Here is an 18464-nt window from a genome sequence, read left to right as displayed (position 1 = left end):
GGATCAGTTATTAGGTGCTGGATTGTGGTTCTTTCTGCCTATGTAAGGCTGGTTTCCATGTAGAGGGTTTTGGGGAATGATGGTGAGGCCTGGAAAAGTTAACAGGGGAAGATTTGGGGGTAGTGGGGTCGATTACGGTTGGGTGAGGAGTGAACTGAGTCAGACAGGGTTCATTATTAGTTTTGGGACAGTTCATAGAGTTCGTGGGAAAAAAGTGTTTCCCATTTGTGGGACTGAGGCTTTTGGGTGACAGGTTCATGACTCTGTTTCAGGTCTGTTTAGGTTCTTGATTCTATAAGGTCATAGGGGGGAGATTCTGCAGCCGTGGGAAGAGTAGGTCTGCGAGGCACGGTTTTGTGGATACCAGAGAATGTAGGCAGGGCTGAAGGAGGTTCTTGTACAGTGGTGGATAGTGGTGGTCCAAGGCAGTCATAGGAGGTCAATAGGTTGGAAAGTTTTTTGACATGGCATTGTGCATGCTGTCTAGTTCCTGGAGGGCAAGAGGTTCAATCTGAGAGCTCAGATGTAGGAATTTGGACTTGCAGAGGAGGAGAATTTTATGGATGGGGAGGAGGTATTGCAAGTAGATTTGGGCCTGTTTGGCATGGTTTTGTGGGATGTGGATGGTGAGTGCTATGGATTGACAAAATCTGGACAGATAGAGATTGTGGAAGGAGGGATTGCAGCTGGATATGGGTAATTTGATGGTCAGGCCATTGGGATTGGGATTGGGCTTCAGGGGCGGGGGGAGGGGGGGGGGTATTTCAAGAGCTATGCAACAATGCAGGAACCATATGTGGGGCTGGGTTTTGGCTAGGGAAAGGGAAACTATTTTATATTGGCACTGTTCATTTTGTCAGATTATAATTCTTGGTTCTTGCCTCGTCACAATTCTGATACTTTGTGTAAATTTCCTGTAGTTGTTCTGTTCATACTTTTTGTAGTTAACTCACTAAACCATCTTGAAACACATTATTACTGTAGTGCTATATTGATTTAATCAACATAATATTAAAATTTACAGTTTCTGATTTGGAGGAAAGGTTATGACCGTGCAACAGAAGAGGATGGGGGTAGGTGGGAGGTATATCCATTAATCTCCTAGGGCATTAAAGTGCCTAAAGCTTGTTCAGAAGGCACGACATCTCAAAATTTCTGTGTCATGAGGACGGTGGTAACAGAGAGATACAAAGCATGCATTGCAAAAAGTAGGAAAGAAATCACAGGGAAATAAACAAATGGACCATGATGAACAGAAATGAAACAAAGAATCAGTAAAAAATTATAAATATTTGAAGGTTACTAGAGAGAAGGAGACTACAGGACAAAACAAAAATATTGTGTGTGGACAGAAGAAAGTTCATATTATTCGAAACTCCAAAGTGTGTACAAAAGAGACTGGAAAAGTAATATTTTCACTGAAAATATTCTGAGACATACCATGTATGCAGAAACAATGTTTAACATATCACAAATTTATTACAAGTCTAGAAATGGGGAGGAACCACCTTCAGGACGTGGAGGTGGCGGACGGGGAGGTCCGAGGAGGTCGTGTGGCAGTGGCGGCTGCGGGGGCGGAGGCTCGTCTAGCCCGCTGCGGCTCCGACCGTGGCTGCCACCGCCTTCGACTCCGGCCACCCCCGCCCCTGTTGACGCCCCCACAGGGGTGGCCGGCCTGTCCAGCTGGCTGAGCGAGACGTCGAGCAGTGGTCCCCGTGACCGACCGCGTGGCAGCAGGTTGCTCTTGTCCTCCACTGAGCCGGGCTGATGGGGTGGTGCTGGAGGTGGCTGCTGCTGGTGGTGGTGATGGTGGCGTGTGGGGGGCTGCACGTACAGGTTCTGCGACGAGTAGTTGGGACCGCTCAGGCCGTCGAGGTAGTTTCCACTGCTGTGAGACTCTGGAAATGAGAAACAGGTCTCAGTTGCCAACACTCAGAACAAGTGACAGTTTGAGAAGATTTTATGTCAGTGAAGTCACTGGGAGACTGACAATGGTTATTATTTTGTATATTTCCCATGGATATATGTTACTGTGATGGAATTATGACACTGGGCTTCTTCACACTGTTACTTCCCTTTTTATTTTACATTTCACAACTCAAACAACCTAATTAAAGCTACTCTTTCACAGTTTCTAGTTAAGATGCATGCTTCACCATATGTAATGAAACACATGTGCACCAGCACAGTTTCTGTCCTGGCATTCACATATTACATATTTCAGTATGATGTAGCAACAATGCTGCTCCAGTGGCAGAACATTCTCGGCACAAAGAGGCAGATCTCTCTCTCTCTCTCTCTCTCTCTCTCTCTCTCTCTCTCTCTCTCTCTCTCTCTCTCTATTGTCGTTACACATATCTTGATTTAATTTTATATAGACAGATATTTTTTACATCGACAATTTTTATCCCACCCCCTTAAATTCAGCAGATAAAAATAGGAGAAACAAAAATTAAACACACTTAACATAATGGAAGCCTTCAAGAGTTACACAATTAGCAGCCTGTGTAGATCTTTATCTTAAACTTCTTTCAACACATATTGTTTCTGGATTTTTTTTTTACCTTGTTCACAGCCCTTCTTTCATTTTCACTAGTCTATCAAGAAACACAGCATGATCACTTTCTGCTAAAGTAGGTCATATCCGCTCAACATGACACTGTGTAGAGAGATGGGCTGACTGCACATTTTACAGGTTCACCAGCCTGCTGCCACTGCACTCGATCAGAGGCAGTATAGCGGTTCAGACACTTGATACACATCGTCACACCACAGAACGCTTCACTTACACTGCTTGCTGATGTGTAGTTCTTCTCTGCCAGCATTCAGTCTTCCCTCACACCCCTTCTGTGCAGCCTAATGTTTTATATACCAGAAATTCTTACATTGGTAGTCGGTAAGGTGTCCTAAATATGATACAAAAATCACAAAATGTGTTTTCATTTTTTAAAGAAAAAGAGTACCCGAAAGGAAAAAATGGATATGAAAGACAATGTTAGCTGCTTTAAAATGGCACTGTGTATAATATTTTAGAGCTGCAAATCTAAACCAAAAATAAATAAAACACTGTATCATTTTTTTGGACTGAAAATCTTGAATATGATATGACTGGTTCAAAATATGATGCACATGAGATATTCCTAAGTACAATGAAGATAGGAGACTGAGGTCTTAAAAATGAGATAGAGCACACAAAAAATGATACTTATATGTAACTGGGAGTTTTCTTTCACTATGGCATGAAATAAACGTCGGTGTCATCTACAAAAACTTCTTTATTTGTTTCTTCTATTTTCGACATTATTAAGTTAAGCTACAATGAGTAGAAACTGTTTACAATTATACTTGATATATTGACACTGATGCAAAAATAACAAATGTACAAAAGAGAATCACTGTCTTATTATTTTTTTTTTCATTAACATCAACAGGACCATTAAACACAAAACAGATTCCTCATGTGATATTTCCAAAACCAGCAGCAACATGAGGAATTGGCAATTTCCCTATCACATCACTCTTATTAATCAGAGAAATGTCTTTTTCATTCAATTTAAAAACTTTTTTTGTACTTGTCTACAGACTCTAGAGCCATAACTTCAAGATTATTTTCTAATATTTTTTGAATGGTGCACACATACCTATAGCTGTAAGAATTTCTTTTCCCTCCTTGAAATTTAGCCAAAATATAATCTCCTTCAGCTACATGTGCTGGATTAGTCATTGCAACAGGATCTGGTGTGGATTCTTCTAACAGATCAACATAACCAAGGTTGTCGTCACTCTTCAAAGAGATGTTGGAATCTGAACCAGTCTCGTTAGGCCTACTCTTTTGTGTATTTGCAGTAGTTTTGGCTGTAGGCATAACTTTATGCTTTTGGCTTAGGCCTGACCCTTTGTTGTTTAGAGGCTTTTCTTTTTCAGCAATGAGTTTGCTGTATTCTTCTGAAGTTATTACTTGTGGCATTGGGTTGATGCGACTACACTTGGTCACAGGTTTCTCAGTTTTTTTTTATTCTCTGAAAGAGTAAATTTTCAAAACTTGCTGATGATTCACTGCTAAAAACAGGGGCTACAATAATTTGTTCAGAACCACTAGTTTCAAAGTCACCGCCAGCAGAGCAAGACAACTGGGTGTTGTCTTCCGAAATGCTGAGGATTGGCTCATTGATATTTGTGGATTTGTTCATGTAAGTTTTGTGTAATTTTTCAGGATCCAGTCGATGAACAGGATACCGTGACCTGTCATAGGGGCAGATTCCTGTGTTCTTGAAGCCTGATATTATGTTTTTAGGTTTCAAAGCATCTGCCCATACTTTACACACAAGATCCACAAATTCTGATTTAGGTGGTTTTCTCTTATTGCTTTTTTGCCACTGAATCAACTCAGTATTCCAAGTGTCCTTAAAAGTCTTGAAGCAATACTTGTCTAAAGGTTGCAGCTGGTCAGTTATATGTGGGGGCAGCTTCACAATTGCAATTCTCTCATCCCTTGCTTTTTCAATTACTGTGGGATCTAAATGACTAAGGTGACCATCCAACAGTAGAAGTAAAGGTCTCTCTTTCACAGTGTCACAGAAATGACTGAAGTAGCTCGAAAAGATTGATGACATCATGAAACCATTAACAGCAGTTGAATAAAATGTGCCAGATAAATCACATGCTGCCTTCCAGGAGCTCCATAGGTGCACTCTCTCAAAAATGATAAGTGGTGGAAGAGCCCTGCCTGCAGCTGACACACAACCAAGCACTGTTGTATCGTTCAAGGAGTTCAATTAAATTATTAGTCAACTAAAAGCAATTCATGGCAGAAAGTGCGGCAGTTGTCGAGCTGGACAAATATTTAATAGAAGGAAATTTGCCTAGAAACAGCACTCCCTTCCACTGGTGGGAAACATGAAAATTGCTGTGGCCGGCGTTGCATCAACTGCATTATGTATCACAACAACATCAGTGGCCTGTGAACGAATATTTTCAAAAGCAGGACAAATATGCACTGAGAAGAGAAAGAGACTCGCATCATCTAAAATGGGTCCAATTTTATTTATAAATGACAATACTGGTTAATTTTTCCTTTATGGAAATGTTCCCATAAAGGAACTGACTGTAAGTGATAACTGCAGATACACTTCAACTACAGTAGTTATAATTCTTATATTGTTTTTTCCTATAAAAATATCAAAATATAACAAGAATCAGTCTTCTATCAAAAACTTTTTTAACTTGATAGAAAATATTTAGGATTTTGTTGTAATATTTATAACTTTAGCAGCAGACAAACTTTAAAACCTTTGTATCTGAAAATTACTGTGGACCTAACACAAAATTATTGCTTCTTTTCATATGTTCTTTCAAAATAGGACCAAAACAGATAAAATTCTGGTTTAGTGACCTGAATTAAGTTTCTTTTACTTATTTTTGTGAGTGAATGGTGAGTGGTGACTCACGAAAAAGAACTAGTTCATTCCAGTGAGTGACCAGTTCTGATCCAGTCTCTGAAAAGAACAGTTTTGTCCATACATAGTGTGCAGCGTGTAACCCAGTCAGGAGCCAAGACAGGGATGCGTGAGAGGGTGCGGTAATAGAACTGAAGGAAGAGCAGGAGGCTCGGGCCCGCAGGCAAACCGTCTGCGAGATTACCGCGAATGTGTGGATACGAGCCGGCGCTGTCCCGTGCAGTGGAAATATGAAACTTCCTGGCAGACTAACATGGCGCGTGGCCTGCGATTCGAACCTGGAACCTCTCCCTGTTGTAGTCGAGTACCGTATCGGCTCAGACTCGAGACCCGCCCTCACATGTTTACTTCCGCCAGTACCTGCACTGCTATGTTCCAAATTTGACACGAGCTCTCCGGCGTACTCCGCAGGACAGCTGTTACGGCGTGTCGCCCACTCGGCAGGGCGGAGCGCTCACTCGTGAGAGGCACAGCTCCCAGGGCCAGCTCTCTAATTGAGCTCAAGTATGACTACCTTGACGAGAAGTACAACATTGTATCGGCATATTACATGTTACAGTTTATTGTACGCCGTATCTGTTGAAGGAGGCGTGTGTCCACAGTCGTCTTTGTAGTGAGTACCTAGTTCTTTAACAGACCATCAGATGACATCTCGTAAATATTTATAATACTGTTCATCTTGCAGTCACAGTTCTCAAATCGCATTAATGGGAGAGTTGTACATTTACCTTGTGAGATGAACCCTGGCAGAATATTCCGGAGACTCAATGTCAAATAACCCAGGCCGTGCTCGCCTCCTCTCATCCACCTTGGGCAATGCAGACGGGTTATCTGTACCCTTATATCAGCTGCAAATGTGCAAGTGGCCCATCAGGAGTGGAACACGCCCGTCTGGCGTGGACTACAAAAGCCAACGATAATGAAGTGAGTAAAAGAATGGAATATACAGGTAGACAAATTGAAAGATAGCGACATGGCACGGGTATTTGTCACTAAGCTTCAAATGAGATCTGAGTTTGGAACGATGGAAGACAACTTCAACATTTAGGCCAGTGGGAAATGATAAAAACAAATGTGGAAGACGCAGTAGTATAAGTGACGGAAGAAAAAAAAATCCGTGGTTCGCAAAAGAATGTGAAAGAAAAAAGAGTAGCAAAGGAAAAACTCCGACAGGAACATTCCCACAAAATCAAAGAAGCATATGAATGTGCTACTAGTGAATTCAAAAGTCTTCTTGGAAGGAAAAGGGAGAACATACGCAGAGTGCAATTAAAAGATCAGAAGCGGATAAAACTGCAGGGACAAGTGATTTTTACAGGTCAGATAGGGTTCCTCATAAAAGGATATATACGATGAATGTACGGCATTAAAGATAAAAATGGAAACACGGTTTTGAAGAGAAGATATGGAAATTTAGAAGGAATATTATGAGGACTTTAAATGTCGAAGATGGCAGTTTAGAAATCGAGCAAACCATAAACATCAGATTGTAGACGGCCGAGTTCCAGAGCCGACAACGAAAGAGACAGTCGACGCAATCAAAATATTAAAAAACTAGCTAAGTTCCTGGGAGAGTTGGAGTAGCAGCTGACCTACTAAACGGAGGAGATGCACGTGTGAGACAAATAGACAAACCCGTGGCCAGCAATTGGAATGAGGGGCAAGTGCCAACTGAGTGGAAAGAAGCGGTAAGAGTACCAGTCAATAACACGGCAATAAACAAGAATGCAGGAATTACAGACGTATCTCAATAATTAGCTCAGCGTATAAATATTCTGCAAGACTTTTCTGGATAAGTTTCTAAACATACACTATGTGATCAAAAGTATCCGGACATCCCCAAAAACATAAGTTTAACACATTAGGTGCATTGTGCTGCCACCTACTGCCAGGTACTCCACATCAGCGACCTCAATAGTCATTAGATATTGTGAGAGAGCAGAATGGGGCGCTCCGCGGAACTCACGGACTTCGAACGTGGTCACGTGATTGTCACTTGTGTCATACGTCTGTACGCGAGATTTCCACACTCTTAAGGATCCCTAGCTCCACTGTTATTGATGTGATAGTGAAGTGGAAACGTGAAGGGACACGTACAGCACAAAAGCGTACAGGCCGACCTCGTCTGTTTTACTGACAGTGACCGCTGACAGTTGAAGAGGGTCGTAATGTGTAATAGGCAGCCATCTATCCAGACGGTCACACAGGAATTCCAAAGTGCATCAGGATCCACTGCAAGTACTATGACAGTTAAGCGGGAGGTGAGAAAACTTGGATTTCGTGGTCGAGAGGCTGCTCATAAGCCACACATCACGCAGGTAAATGCCAAACGACGCCTCGCTTGGTGTAAGGAGTGTAAACATTGGACGATTGAACAGTGGAAAAACGTTGCGTGGAGTGACGAATCACGGTACACAATGTGGCGATCCGATGACAGGGTGTGGTTATGGCGAATGCCCGGTGGATGTCATCTGCCAGCATGTGTGGTAAAGCGTCTTCAGGCCACAAGTGGCCCATCGGGACCATCCGACAGCCGTATCATCCTCAGCTGAGGATGTGGATAGGAGGGACGTGTGGTCAGCACACCGCTCTCCCGGTCGTTATGATGGTTTTCTTTGACCGGAGCTGCTACTATTCGGTCGAGTAGCTCCTGAATTGGCATCATGAGGCTGAGTGCACCCCGAAAAGTGGCATCAGCACATGGCTGCCCGGATGGTCACCCATCCAAATGCCGGCCACGCCCAACAGTGCTTAACTTCGGTGATCTGACGGGAACCGGTGTAGCCACTGCGGCAAGGTCGTTGCAGCATGTGTAGTGCCAACAGTAAAATTCGGAGGTGGAGGTGTTATCGCGTGGTCGTGTTTTTCATGGAGGGGGGCTTCCAACTCTTGTTGTTTTGCGTGGCACTATCACAGCACAGGCTTACATTGATGTTTTAAGCACCTTCTTGCTTCCCTCTGTTGAAGAGTAATTCGGAGACGGAGACTGCATCTTTCAACACGATCGAGCACCTGTTCTGCGGGGGAGTGGTAACACAATAACACCCGTGTAATAACTGGCCTGCACAGAGTCCTGACCTGATTCCTATAGAGCACCTCTGGGATGTTTTGGAACGCCGACATCGTGGGAGGCCTCACCGACGTCGATACTTGTCATCAGCGGAGCACTGCGTGAAGAATGCCATTCCTCACGAAACCTTCAAGCACCTGATTGAAGGTATTCCTGCGAGACTGGAAGTTGTCATCAAGGCTAAGGATTTGGGAACAATGTGGTGTCACCGCCAGACACCAGACTTGCTAGTAGGTAGCCTTTAAATCGGCGGCGGTCCGTTAGTATACGTCGGACCCGCGTGTCGCCACTATTAGTGATTGCAGACCGAGCGCCGCCACGGCAGGTCTAGTCAAGAGAGACTCGCTAGCACTCGCCCAGTTGTACAGCCGACTTTGCTAGCGATGATTCACTGTCTGCATACGCTCTCATTTGCAGAGACGACAGTTTGGCATAGCGTTCAGCTACGTCATTTGCTACGACCTAGCAAGGCGCGATATTCAGTTACTATAATTACTTCAAGAATGTATTCTGAACAGGTAATATTGTGAATCATGTACTGTCAAGAGCGACGTTCATCATTAACGGATTAAAGTTAAGTATCAACTAATTTCGTCCGCTTTCTAAATCTAATTCCTTGTCATGTTTCAGAGCTCCCGTCAGTATAGTTCTTCCCTCCTCACGCCAGCATGCGTGAGCTAAAACGCGTGCATTTCGGCCTCCACTAGTAACACGGCGTTGGCTCTTCTGCCAACACAACAAACACCATGTTGAATTCCAACATTACCGATGGAGGACACCACGAACTTGTAAGTCATTTTCAGCCAGGTGTCCGGATACTTTTGATCACACAGTGTATTTGAGAGAGGTTATAGATGAAAGAAATGGGATTTGTGGAGAATCGATGTGCCACTGACCAGCTATTTGTAAAAGTCGTAGATAGCATAAAAACAGAAAAAAAGCTGCAAGAGAAAATGGGTAAGTTTGTCTATAGGTTAAGACTTTAACGTCTCCCACAGTTTCGGAGGGGGGGGGGGGGCGCTGCGGGGACCGACAATGCCAACTGATTCGCTTACAACTGACCTTTGGTGAGGGCGGCGTGGTCGAAGCAGGCGGCGGGGGCGGCGGAGGCGGCGGCGGGGGCGCGCGGCTCGCGGCGCACCACCAGGCTCAGCTTGTCCTTGCTGGCGTCGATGAGCTTGCGCGCCTCCTTGAGCGTCATGCCGTCCGTGCTGTGGTTGTTGATCTTGAGCAGGACGTCGCCCTCCTGCAGCTGCGCCTCCGCGCCGCCCGCCGCCGTCCGGCTCGCGCGCGCCAGCTCGCGCACGTAGATCTTGCAGCCCAGCACCAGGCCCAGGTCTGCAAAGGCGGAGGCAGCGCGCGTTCCATTACAGCAGTCTGTTGCCCGCACCTAAAAGGCGGCGAGCGTGGGTGTCGCCACAGAGTACACTGAGGTGACGAAGCTCGTGCTACAGCGATTTGCACATATGCAGACAGCGCTGGTATCACGAACACCAGGTATAAAAGCGCAGTGAGTTGGCGGAGCTTTCATTTGTAATAAGGAGATCCGTGTGAACAAGTCCGGTCGCACTACGGCAATTAACAGACTCTGTACGCGAAATAGCAGTCGGAGCTCGACGCACGGGACATTCCATTTCGGAAATCGCCACGGAATCCAACATTCCCACATTCACAGAGTCAAGAGTGTGCCGCCGGCCGCTGTGGCCGAGCGGTTCTAGGCGCTTCAGTCCGGAACCGCGCTGCTGCTACGGTCGCAGGTCCGAATCCTGCATCGGGCATGGCTGTGTGTGATGTCCTTAGGTTAGTTAGGTTTAAGTAGTTAAGTTCTAGGGGACTGATGACTTCAGGTGTTAAGTCCCATAGTGATTAGAGAGTGTACCGAGAATAACACATTTCAGACACACTTCTCACCACGGACGACGCAGTGGCGTTTGCGTAGAGCTGTCAATGCTAACAGACAAGCAACAATGCGCGAAATAACCGCAGAAATCAACGTGGGATGTACGACGAAACGCAACCGTTAGCATAGTGCGGCGAAAAGTGGCGTTAATGGGCTACGGCAGCAGACGACCGACGCGAATGTCTTTCCTAACGGCACGACATCGCCTGCAGTGATTCGCCTGGGCTGGTGACCGTACGGGTTGGACACTAGCCGACTAGTCAGATGAGTCCCACTTTCAACTGGTAATAAAAGGTGACGGAAGGGTTCGAGAATCGGCCAGATGCCACGAAGTGACGGACCCAAGCTGTCAACAAGGCGCTGTACAAGCTGGTGGCAGCTGTGTCTGCACGGGAAGGACTGACTACTCTGGTCCAGCTGGACGAACTGAGACAATCTGCAGCCACGCCTCGACTTGACGTTCCCAAACAACGATGCAGTTCTTACGCATGACAACGCGCTATCTCACAGGGCTACAATTGTTCGCGATTGGTTTGAGGAATGTTCTGGACAATTCCAGTGAATGATTTAGCACGTGGGTCACATCACGCAAAATGAATCCCATCGTACATTCATAGGACATAATGGAGAGGTCAGTTCGAGCCTCAATATTTCGGCACTTCCACCGACTTGTAGAGCCGACGCCACGTCGAACTGCCGCACTACGCTGGAAAAAGAAGACCCGACACTGTGTCACGAGCTGTACAACTACTTTTGTCACCTCAGTGTAAAAGAAGACGACTCGAAGCAACGAATGGTGCTACACACTCTCTTAAGCCTCACTTCCCTCATATTTTAAAGCAATTTCTTAAATGAGGGCAAGTAACAGTTTCACGAATATTAGCAAAATAGCAGTGTACCTTGTTAGTGCTTGGGCCGCTTAGTTCTTACACTGCATTCTTGCTATAGCAGTGAAACGTTGTTGCTCTCTTGCTACTTATTACAGATTATCTGATAGCATTTGCAAATATCCCTGAATCTCATGCATACCGGATTTTATAATAATGACCCGCGTCCTCGTCCGAGAACATTATCTGTCAAGATAAATCCCCATTACTATCTCCAGTTTGTTTGGAATTTTTTCTCTCCGTACAGTATTTCATCGTATACAGCACCAGTCATTTAGCAAATACACTAAATGTAGCTACATGCTTCAGACAAACCTGAAAAAAATAATTTTATTTTCGTGCATTCTAGGAATGAACCGCAAGGGTTACGCTGACAGTCCCCTCCCTCGATACTAAACTGAAAGAAGTAAGCACAAGTCACATTAATACGATCCACAACAACAGACTAGGAGAAGAAACATAACTGGACTAGGCATAATATAGGGGGCAGAGAAATGAGAAACGAGGCAGATGGGAAAAAAGTAACTAAATTCTTTATTATGTCAAAAGTACTTCCCGTAACTGCTAATACAGTTATCTCACAGCGCGAGAAGACTGTCAATGCCTTCGTGCGAAAATGTTTGCGTTTGACTGCAAAATGACGATTGCATCCAGGCGTGTACCTCTTCGTCTGCAATAAATCGACGGCCACGAATGTCTTTCTTCAGGGCTTCAAACGTGTGGAAATCGTTTCCGAGGAAATTGGGATTGTACAGACGATGTATAATGGCTCACCGGCGAAACCCCGCACCATAGTCGAAACAACCCTGGCAACATGTCCTGTGTTATCGATAGCTACGATGCCACTGCTTACGTTGGCACTACGACAGACACCGACGACAGCACCCTCTAGCCGGCGCTGGAGAGCTCTACGAGCATCGCTACAGATTCTCCCCATTTCATCAGGTGCAGCCAGCCAGGACACTTCGCTTCAGCTTCCCACCTCATTCCAAGTTATGCATTCTTATTCCTCGAGTAAAGGGGATTTAAATTGATACAGCAGTACCGACGTGTTTTACCTTTTCCTGTTCCTTACCCACGCGCCGCCTCCCCGGAGCACCATACGTGCGGGGCTCAACTACTGTCGCGGTCGCCAGTCGTACACCTGAGGTAAAGTTGGCAGCTCGTATTCACGTGACGACTACACCGGCCCCTCGCGCCATGTGACGCCAGTCCTGCTACGGGGTGTCCAGCTCACCTTGCCACGTATGCGTCAGAAAGGGGTGCCGTGTTCTAGCACACTGCGTTAGTGCGGGTTGTCTACATCAGGGGTAAGCATAGTTTCGAGGACAAACCTGTTCTTCTGCTCCGTGTTAGACATTAACATTCTGTTCTCTTTTGATTCACAGATCCTTAACCTATTCTTCCACGCCACTTTTGATATCAGACTGATATGCAAATTAATTAAATTGACTGCTGATTGGTTTATATAACCCCTTCCCCTCCTCTTAACCTATTATTCGGCTAAATAATTTGCGATCCCCTGGGGATAATCTGTCCATCCGGGAAAGCCTATACGTCTTCCGACGCATACTCCTCTCTCACCTCTCTCTGAGATACCCTCGCCAATACGAGCAAATCCCCCCCCCCCCCCCAAACTCTAACAATTTGGTAGGCTATTTCATTAAACCGTTAAAGTAATTAACGCCTCCCCCTCTTCGCAACCCAACAGCACTCCCCCTCCCCACCCCCTCCTGGAAATTGGCGGGAAGAAGATTCAGTCGATCGGATATTTGGCGGGCAATCGATTGCAGTGTATGGAATACTGTTTCGAGAATTTCTGATGGACAAGGCAATGTGTGGAATATTATTTAGTCAAAGAATTTACTGGAAACAAGCCAGTGTATAAATATATTTATTTGTTCCAAGAAATAGTCGGGAAATCGATTGCAGTCTATAGAATATTGTTTAAGCCATTTATGGCCGACAAAGCAATTCATGGAATATTGTTCATCTAAACAATTTCGTACCTACAATGATTCTAACTTAGTGACAGAAGTTTGTAAGGTACTGCGAGCCGTGTGTATACATTTGCTTGACCATTGTGCTGTATGCGGGATTAGTGCAGCATCGTGTGTAATTTCACATGTCGAACACTGGTGCTGTGCATTTGTCTCCTTGTGAGAGCCACATTTACAGTTGCTGACGATCATTTAAAGGACTGATATGAGCATAGCATGATTTCTGAACTGTAATCGACTGTGAAGAGTGGACGCTATACACCTCCAGACAGCTATATTGTGCGAGTAAAAGAGTCTATGGTTTTCTTTGGAGTAGAGGGAAGTAGTTTTATGATCTTAAAGTCTGTCACTGTAGTGAGTGGGATAGAAAACTTCCAGGGTGTGTCTGTTGCACAGTTGATGGAAGTGAAGTCCTTCCAACGCAGTCCATCTGGCATTCCATCATTTATAAACCAGACGTTTCTTGTTAAGAATCTGTTACATCAACAGAACATTCTGATATCTACTATAGACCAATAAGCAATGCTAACCTCCTCGGCATGCGTGCATCTGGAGACATCTTGTGCACCTAGATGGGTACTGTGAATATGATTGGTGCAGAACAGTCTTTGCTGAATAACACTTACGGAGGCAGTTTGCTCTGTTCTCTCATGAGACGTGGAATGTAGCACGTGTAGTATGCTTCTACTTCTGGTCAGCTGCAAACTAAATCAGCGACAGAGGTGAATTACGCACTATGATCAAAGTGCTAGAAATTTATAGGTAACCAAACATAGAAATTTGTAGGTAACCAAACTGCAGTTGCAGGGTTGAATCTCGCCAAATATTCCGATCCCAGTAGCCGCCAATACGAAGCAAGGAAATACTGTTCCACACAAAAAGTACCGATTTAATTAATTAGTCAGTTAGAGTGAGCGAATGATTCAGTGTTGGGGGGGGGGGGGGGAGATTTTCCAGGTATACACTACTTTGTTCAGGACGTAGGTGGGGCTAGTGTGACACATGACAGATGCTACCTACTTCTTCCCAAATGCCTTTGTTCCATCCACTACAAGTTTTCACAGCAGTGGAAATATGAGAACAGGGATGTACCGATTACCAACGCCATGTCTGCATAAGCGGCTAGGGGACCGGTGAGGGGGATGGAATGGAGGATGGGTGAGTGGCGGGGGGTGGAAATCTTGGTCTTTGTGTGTTTGTATACGTTGGGTCACACAACACAAACAGGGAGCAACCACTTGAGGGAGAGAGATGCAGAGAGGGAGAGCATGTGTTTCAACAGGAATTTCTCAGGCATCGAATATCAAAAGGTTGCCACGGTCGTTCGATGATTACTGCGACGCCCAGTGTGCGCGGTGCACGGGTTGGCCGGCGCACGGTTTTTAACAGTTGTGTCATTACGGGCGGTGAGCTATGTTGGCGCTATCCCTTCTCCAATTCCGATAAAAAATTGTTTAAATATTACAGACTACCTTCTCAACTTCAAAATGTTTAAATAAACTGTATTTCCTACACTGCAATCAATTTCCGCACCAATTCTTTAAATAAATAAATATACTATACTTCAAACGCTGACTTGTATCCCATAAGTTGTTTAGATGAACAATATTCCATGCATTGCCTTGTCTATCAGAAATTGTTCAAACCATATTCTATACACAGCAATCGATTTCCTGTCGGATTCTTCAAGTAAATAAATAAACCATATTCCATACATCGCCTTGTATCCAATAAACTGTTTGAATAAACAGTGCTCCACAGACTGCCTTGTCTACTGGAAATTGCTTAAACAAATATTCCACACACTGCCATCGATTCTCCACCAAATATCCAGTCGACTGAGTCTTCTTCCCGCCAATTTCGACGTGCGGCAGGGTATGAGGAGGGCTTGTGGGTTTCATGTGGACGTAATAGCAGCGACACAGAGTGAATTACCGAGCGAGCTGGCGGAGTGGTTAGCGCACTGGACCAGCATTCGGGAGGTCGACGGTTCAAACCCGCGTCAGGCCATCCTGGTTCAGGTTTTCCGTGGTTTCCCTAAATCGGTTTAGCCAAATACCGGGATAGTTATTTTGAAACGGCACGGCCGACTCCCTGCCCCATCCTTCCCTATCCGATGGGATCCATGACCTCGCTGTCTGAACCTCTCACCGAATATCAAACAACAGATTAAATTGAAACTCGAGGTGTATCATTTAGCAGTCGAACATATAAAATGCTAAATGTTGTGCTCTTAGAGCTACGTAATAACTGCAAATTTAAAATATAAAAATAGAATGGAGGAGAAACATATTTATAACCACGTAAAGGACCACCCTGACAGAGTTTTAATTGAACAAGAAGACATGTCAAATGGAAAACTTCTCCACAATTTTGCTAGGAAGTGTTACAGGGGCAGAATAAACGCAGTTGCCACTATAGTGATAACAACATTTGAACAAAATCTTCTCGGTTTTGGACACAATACGGGGGCACCGTGCAGCCACGTAATAAGTCGTGGCACTTTCATTCCCTTTTCATATGCTTCATTTCCGTAATATTACATGGCTTTAAGATCACAATTTTTAGCGTTTCTGGTATTCGAGTGGTAAGCTATACATCTGGGGTTTTATTTTACTGTATCTTCCTGCTATTACCTCCACACCAGTTATGTACGTAGACTACATACACACTGTATTTGTGTGTATGAACCTCGGCACAACATCTCTGCAACAGTTGCTCAACTGTCGCGTGGCCACTTTAAGCACTGTGCGGCGCCCGTAACGTGTGTGGTGAATTGCGGCGGAACCTGAAATATATGTTATTTTTAAAACTCCGATATGCTCCTGTAATAACGGGGCTAGCTAGTGTTTCCAATTTCACGACACATGCACTCACAAGCACAACAACAGGTTGCTATTTCCATAAACACACGAGCAGGGACCTGTACGGCATAATGGTCGATGATTTTTTTTTTTTTTTTTTTTTTGTGAACTAAGTTATATTTTTGTTAGAAGATATTGTGATGTGCCCTGTGTGTCTGTTTAGTTCCTCACTGATTACTAATGCAGAGAACATACGGTGCTTCGGTTTTAGATAACAAGTAAAAGCGTAATGTACAGACATCATTGGGGCACTGCGGCCTCCCGCCGTACAACCGCGTCTGCCGGGTAATTGCTCCGCAGACGTTAGCACCGTGCCCGGTCGGGCACCAACGTGGTCGCACTACTTTACAACGACAACCGCGTGAACTGAACTAGATCTCACAGTATCCCACCGCTCATCGAGTATTTACGGGGCAGCACGGCCCAACGATAGCGAATTGTGTACGAGTGTCATCGACAGCTCTATACGGGGTCAACTGCCTACGAGTGTCAACTGCCTTGACAGCGCCCTGCTGTCCAGCCAGCATTCCTGAAATGGACAGAATTTGGGACGAACAAACTATTTTGTTTACGAGACAGCGAGCGAGTGAAGTTACCGGCCTCGTGTGACACTTCCGCGTTTCACACTCACACTCTTCGTAAGAGTTACAACAGTTTTTACTGTACTCGAAATGAATGTTGTGACTCTGATTCAATTCTGTCACTCCATACTTGAATAGTGACATTGATAAAGTGAAACGAATCCTTAGCGTGCAATACAGCACATTGTGACGATGGTCACAGCAAAAAAGGCGAAGAGTATGGGATTTTCGAAATAAATGATGCATTTAAGGCGTGGATGCATACTGCATTGCAACTTTCCAACGGCTCACAGTGAAACAATTTTGAAACCCTTCTAATAGTGACGCCCGTACGTATAGAACTGCATTGCTGGATATCTCGACACAATTCGTTATCTTGCTGCAAAAGATGCAGGGTACAGAGGAGCTTTTCACCGCCTCCATTCATGACTTTCAACAAGAAATCGGAGACACGTCTGAACTAACCAGCCATGCTGCGACAGCAGTCGTTTGCCCCAGAAATCACAGGCGAGGCGCAAAGATTTCTTGCTTGCCTATGCTCCGTACAAAAGAAGTGCGCACGTTACGTAAGGCAGGAGGAGTAAAATTGAGCTAAATTGCGCAATGAATTCGAAAGGAGTAGTTTTAAGGTGGTCCAAATATACGAAAAAATCTGAGAATCCACGCTGAGGTGATAGACCCTACGATCAAACGACACGAAGACCTTTGCACGGCTACGAAAAAGAGAGGCAAAGCAACACCTCAAACCAGCTAACTGACGAACGTGCAGAGTGACACGAAGAAAATGAGCCTCAGCGAAGATGATGCCTACCAGCTGCGCGTATATGAATGCCGATCCCGATTCACGAAAAGGGATGAGGACAAAGAAGACGACACTGGGGCTGATACTGGCAGACTTAATCCTCAAGTACACTCTACTCAATTAACGTTCCTACAGTTAAAACGGAACTTGGCAAATTATTACGCCTCCCAAACTGACGTCGCTGCTGAAAAGCGTAATTTTTTCACTTACAACAACAAAGGCTCGCAAACTTTCTGCGAGTGCATTGAACAGTTGCACGGCTCAATGCGTGGTTGCAAATTCCAGTGCCATAATGGTAAGTCTAAGCAAACCTGTGGCGATTTCCTCGTGCGAGAGACGATTTTAGCGCATTCCTCTGATTAGAGTTTGAAAAATGATTTCTCGAAGTTCAAGAAACGCTCGTCGAACAAATTTTTACTAGTCGTACGTCCCTTTCAGCAAACGAGGACGTCATCGCCAGCGTTAACCGATCCCTCGGCCATCCGTGTGTAAGCGACGGCCGAGGCGAGGGCGGTCGCGCCGTCCCAGCAAGCAGCGCGCGCCGGGCACGCCGGGAAAACGGTCCACGCTCACGTACGCGCAAGTAACTTCCGTAATTCACTAGCGCGAGAACTACTACTTAACCGAGGCCGAGTGTGACGAGGCCGATGTGTGTAATTCCACATGCCGATGTAACGTGATTCGTACAGGTCTCGCTGGCGTCTTCCACACTTTGAGATTTACAAAGATAAAAGAGGATACGCTTGTCACACTGACGGGGAATACGATGTAGGTGGTGACCTGGTAAAGGCGGCTACTCAGACTAGAGGCACTGCTGTGCATTGCGTGCAACAGTTTCAGCGTCATGATCGGCCTCACCTTAATGCGGCTGTTAGCTGCGGTAACATGAGGCTGGGGAGGGCAC

At 45.2% G+C, this 18464-nt stretch overlaps 1 protein-coding gene and 1 pseudogene across 5 annotated transcripts in view; both read right to left on the bottom strand.

Moving 5' to 3' along the window:
* Positions 1-18464, bottom strand: part of LOC126202545 (tight junction protein ZO-1) — a 731102-nt gene that overhangs the window by 325527 nt on the left and 387111 nt on the right. For all 5 annotated transcript variants that reach the window (XM_049936877.1, XM_049936873.1, XM_049936876.1 and 2 more), the window contains exons 4-5: positions 9589-9864; positions 1509-1898 (exon numbers count right to left, since the gene is read on the bottom strand). In XM_049936877.1, the coding sequence (XP_049792834.1) occupies positions 1509-1898; positions 9589-9864 (666 nt within the window). The remainder of the gene's footprint in view (positions 1-1508; positions 1899-9588; positions 9865-18464) is intronic.
* Positions 8145-8262, bottom strand: LOC126205843 (5S ribosomal RNA; annotated as a pseudogene).

Source organism: Schistocerca nitens, chromosome 1, assembly GCF_023898315.1.
Source record: "Schistocerca nitens isolate TAMUIC-IGC-003100 chromosome 1, iqSchNite1.1, whole genome shotgun sequence".
NCBI classification, from domain to species: Eukaryota; Metazoa; Arthropoda; class Insecta; order Orthoptera; family Acrididae; genus Schistocerca; species Schistocerca nitens.
Note: the sequence above shows the minus strand (reverse complement) of the source record. Positions and strands in the feature narration are given on the sequence as shown.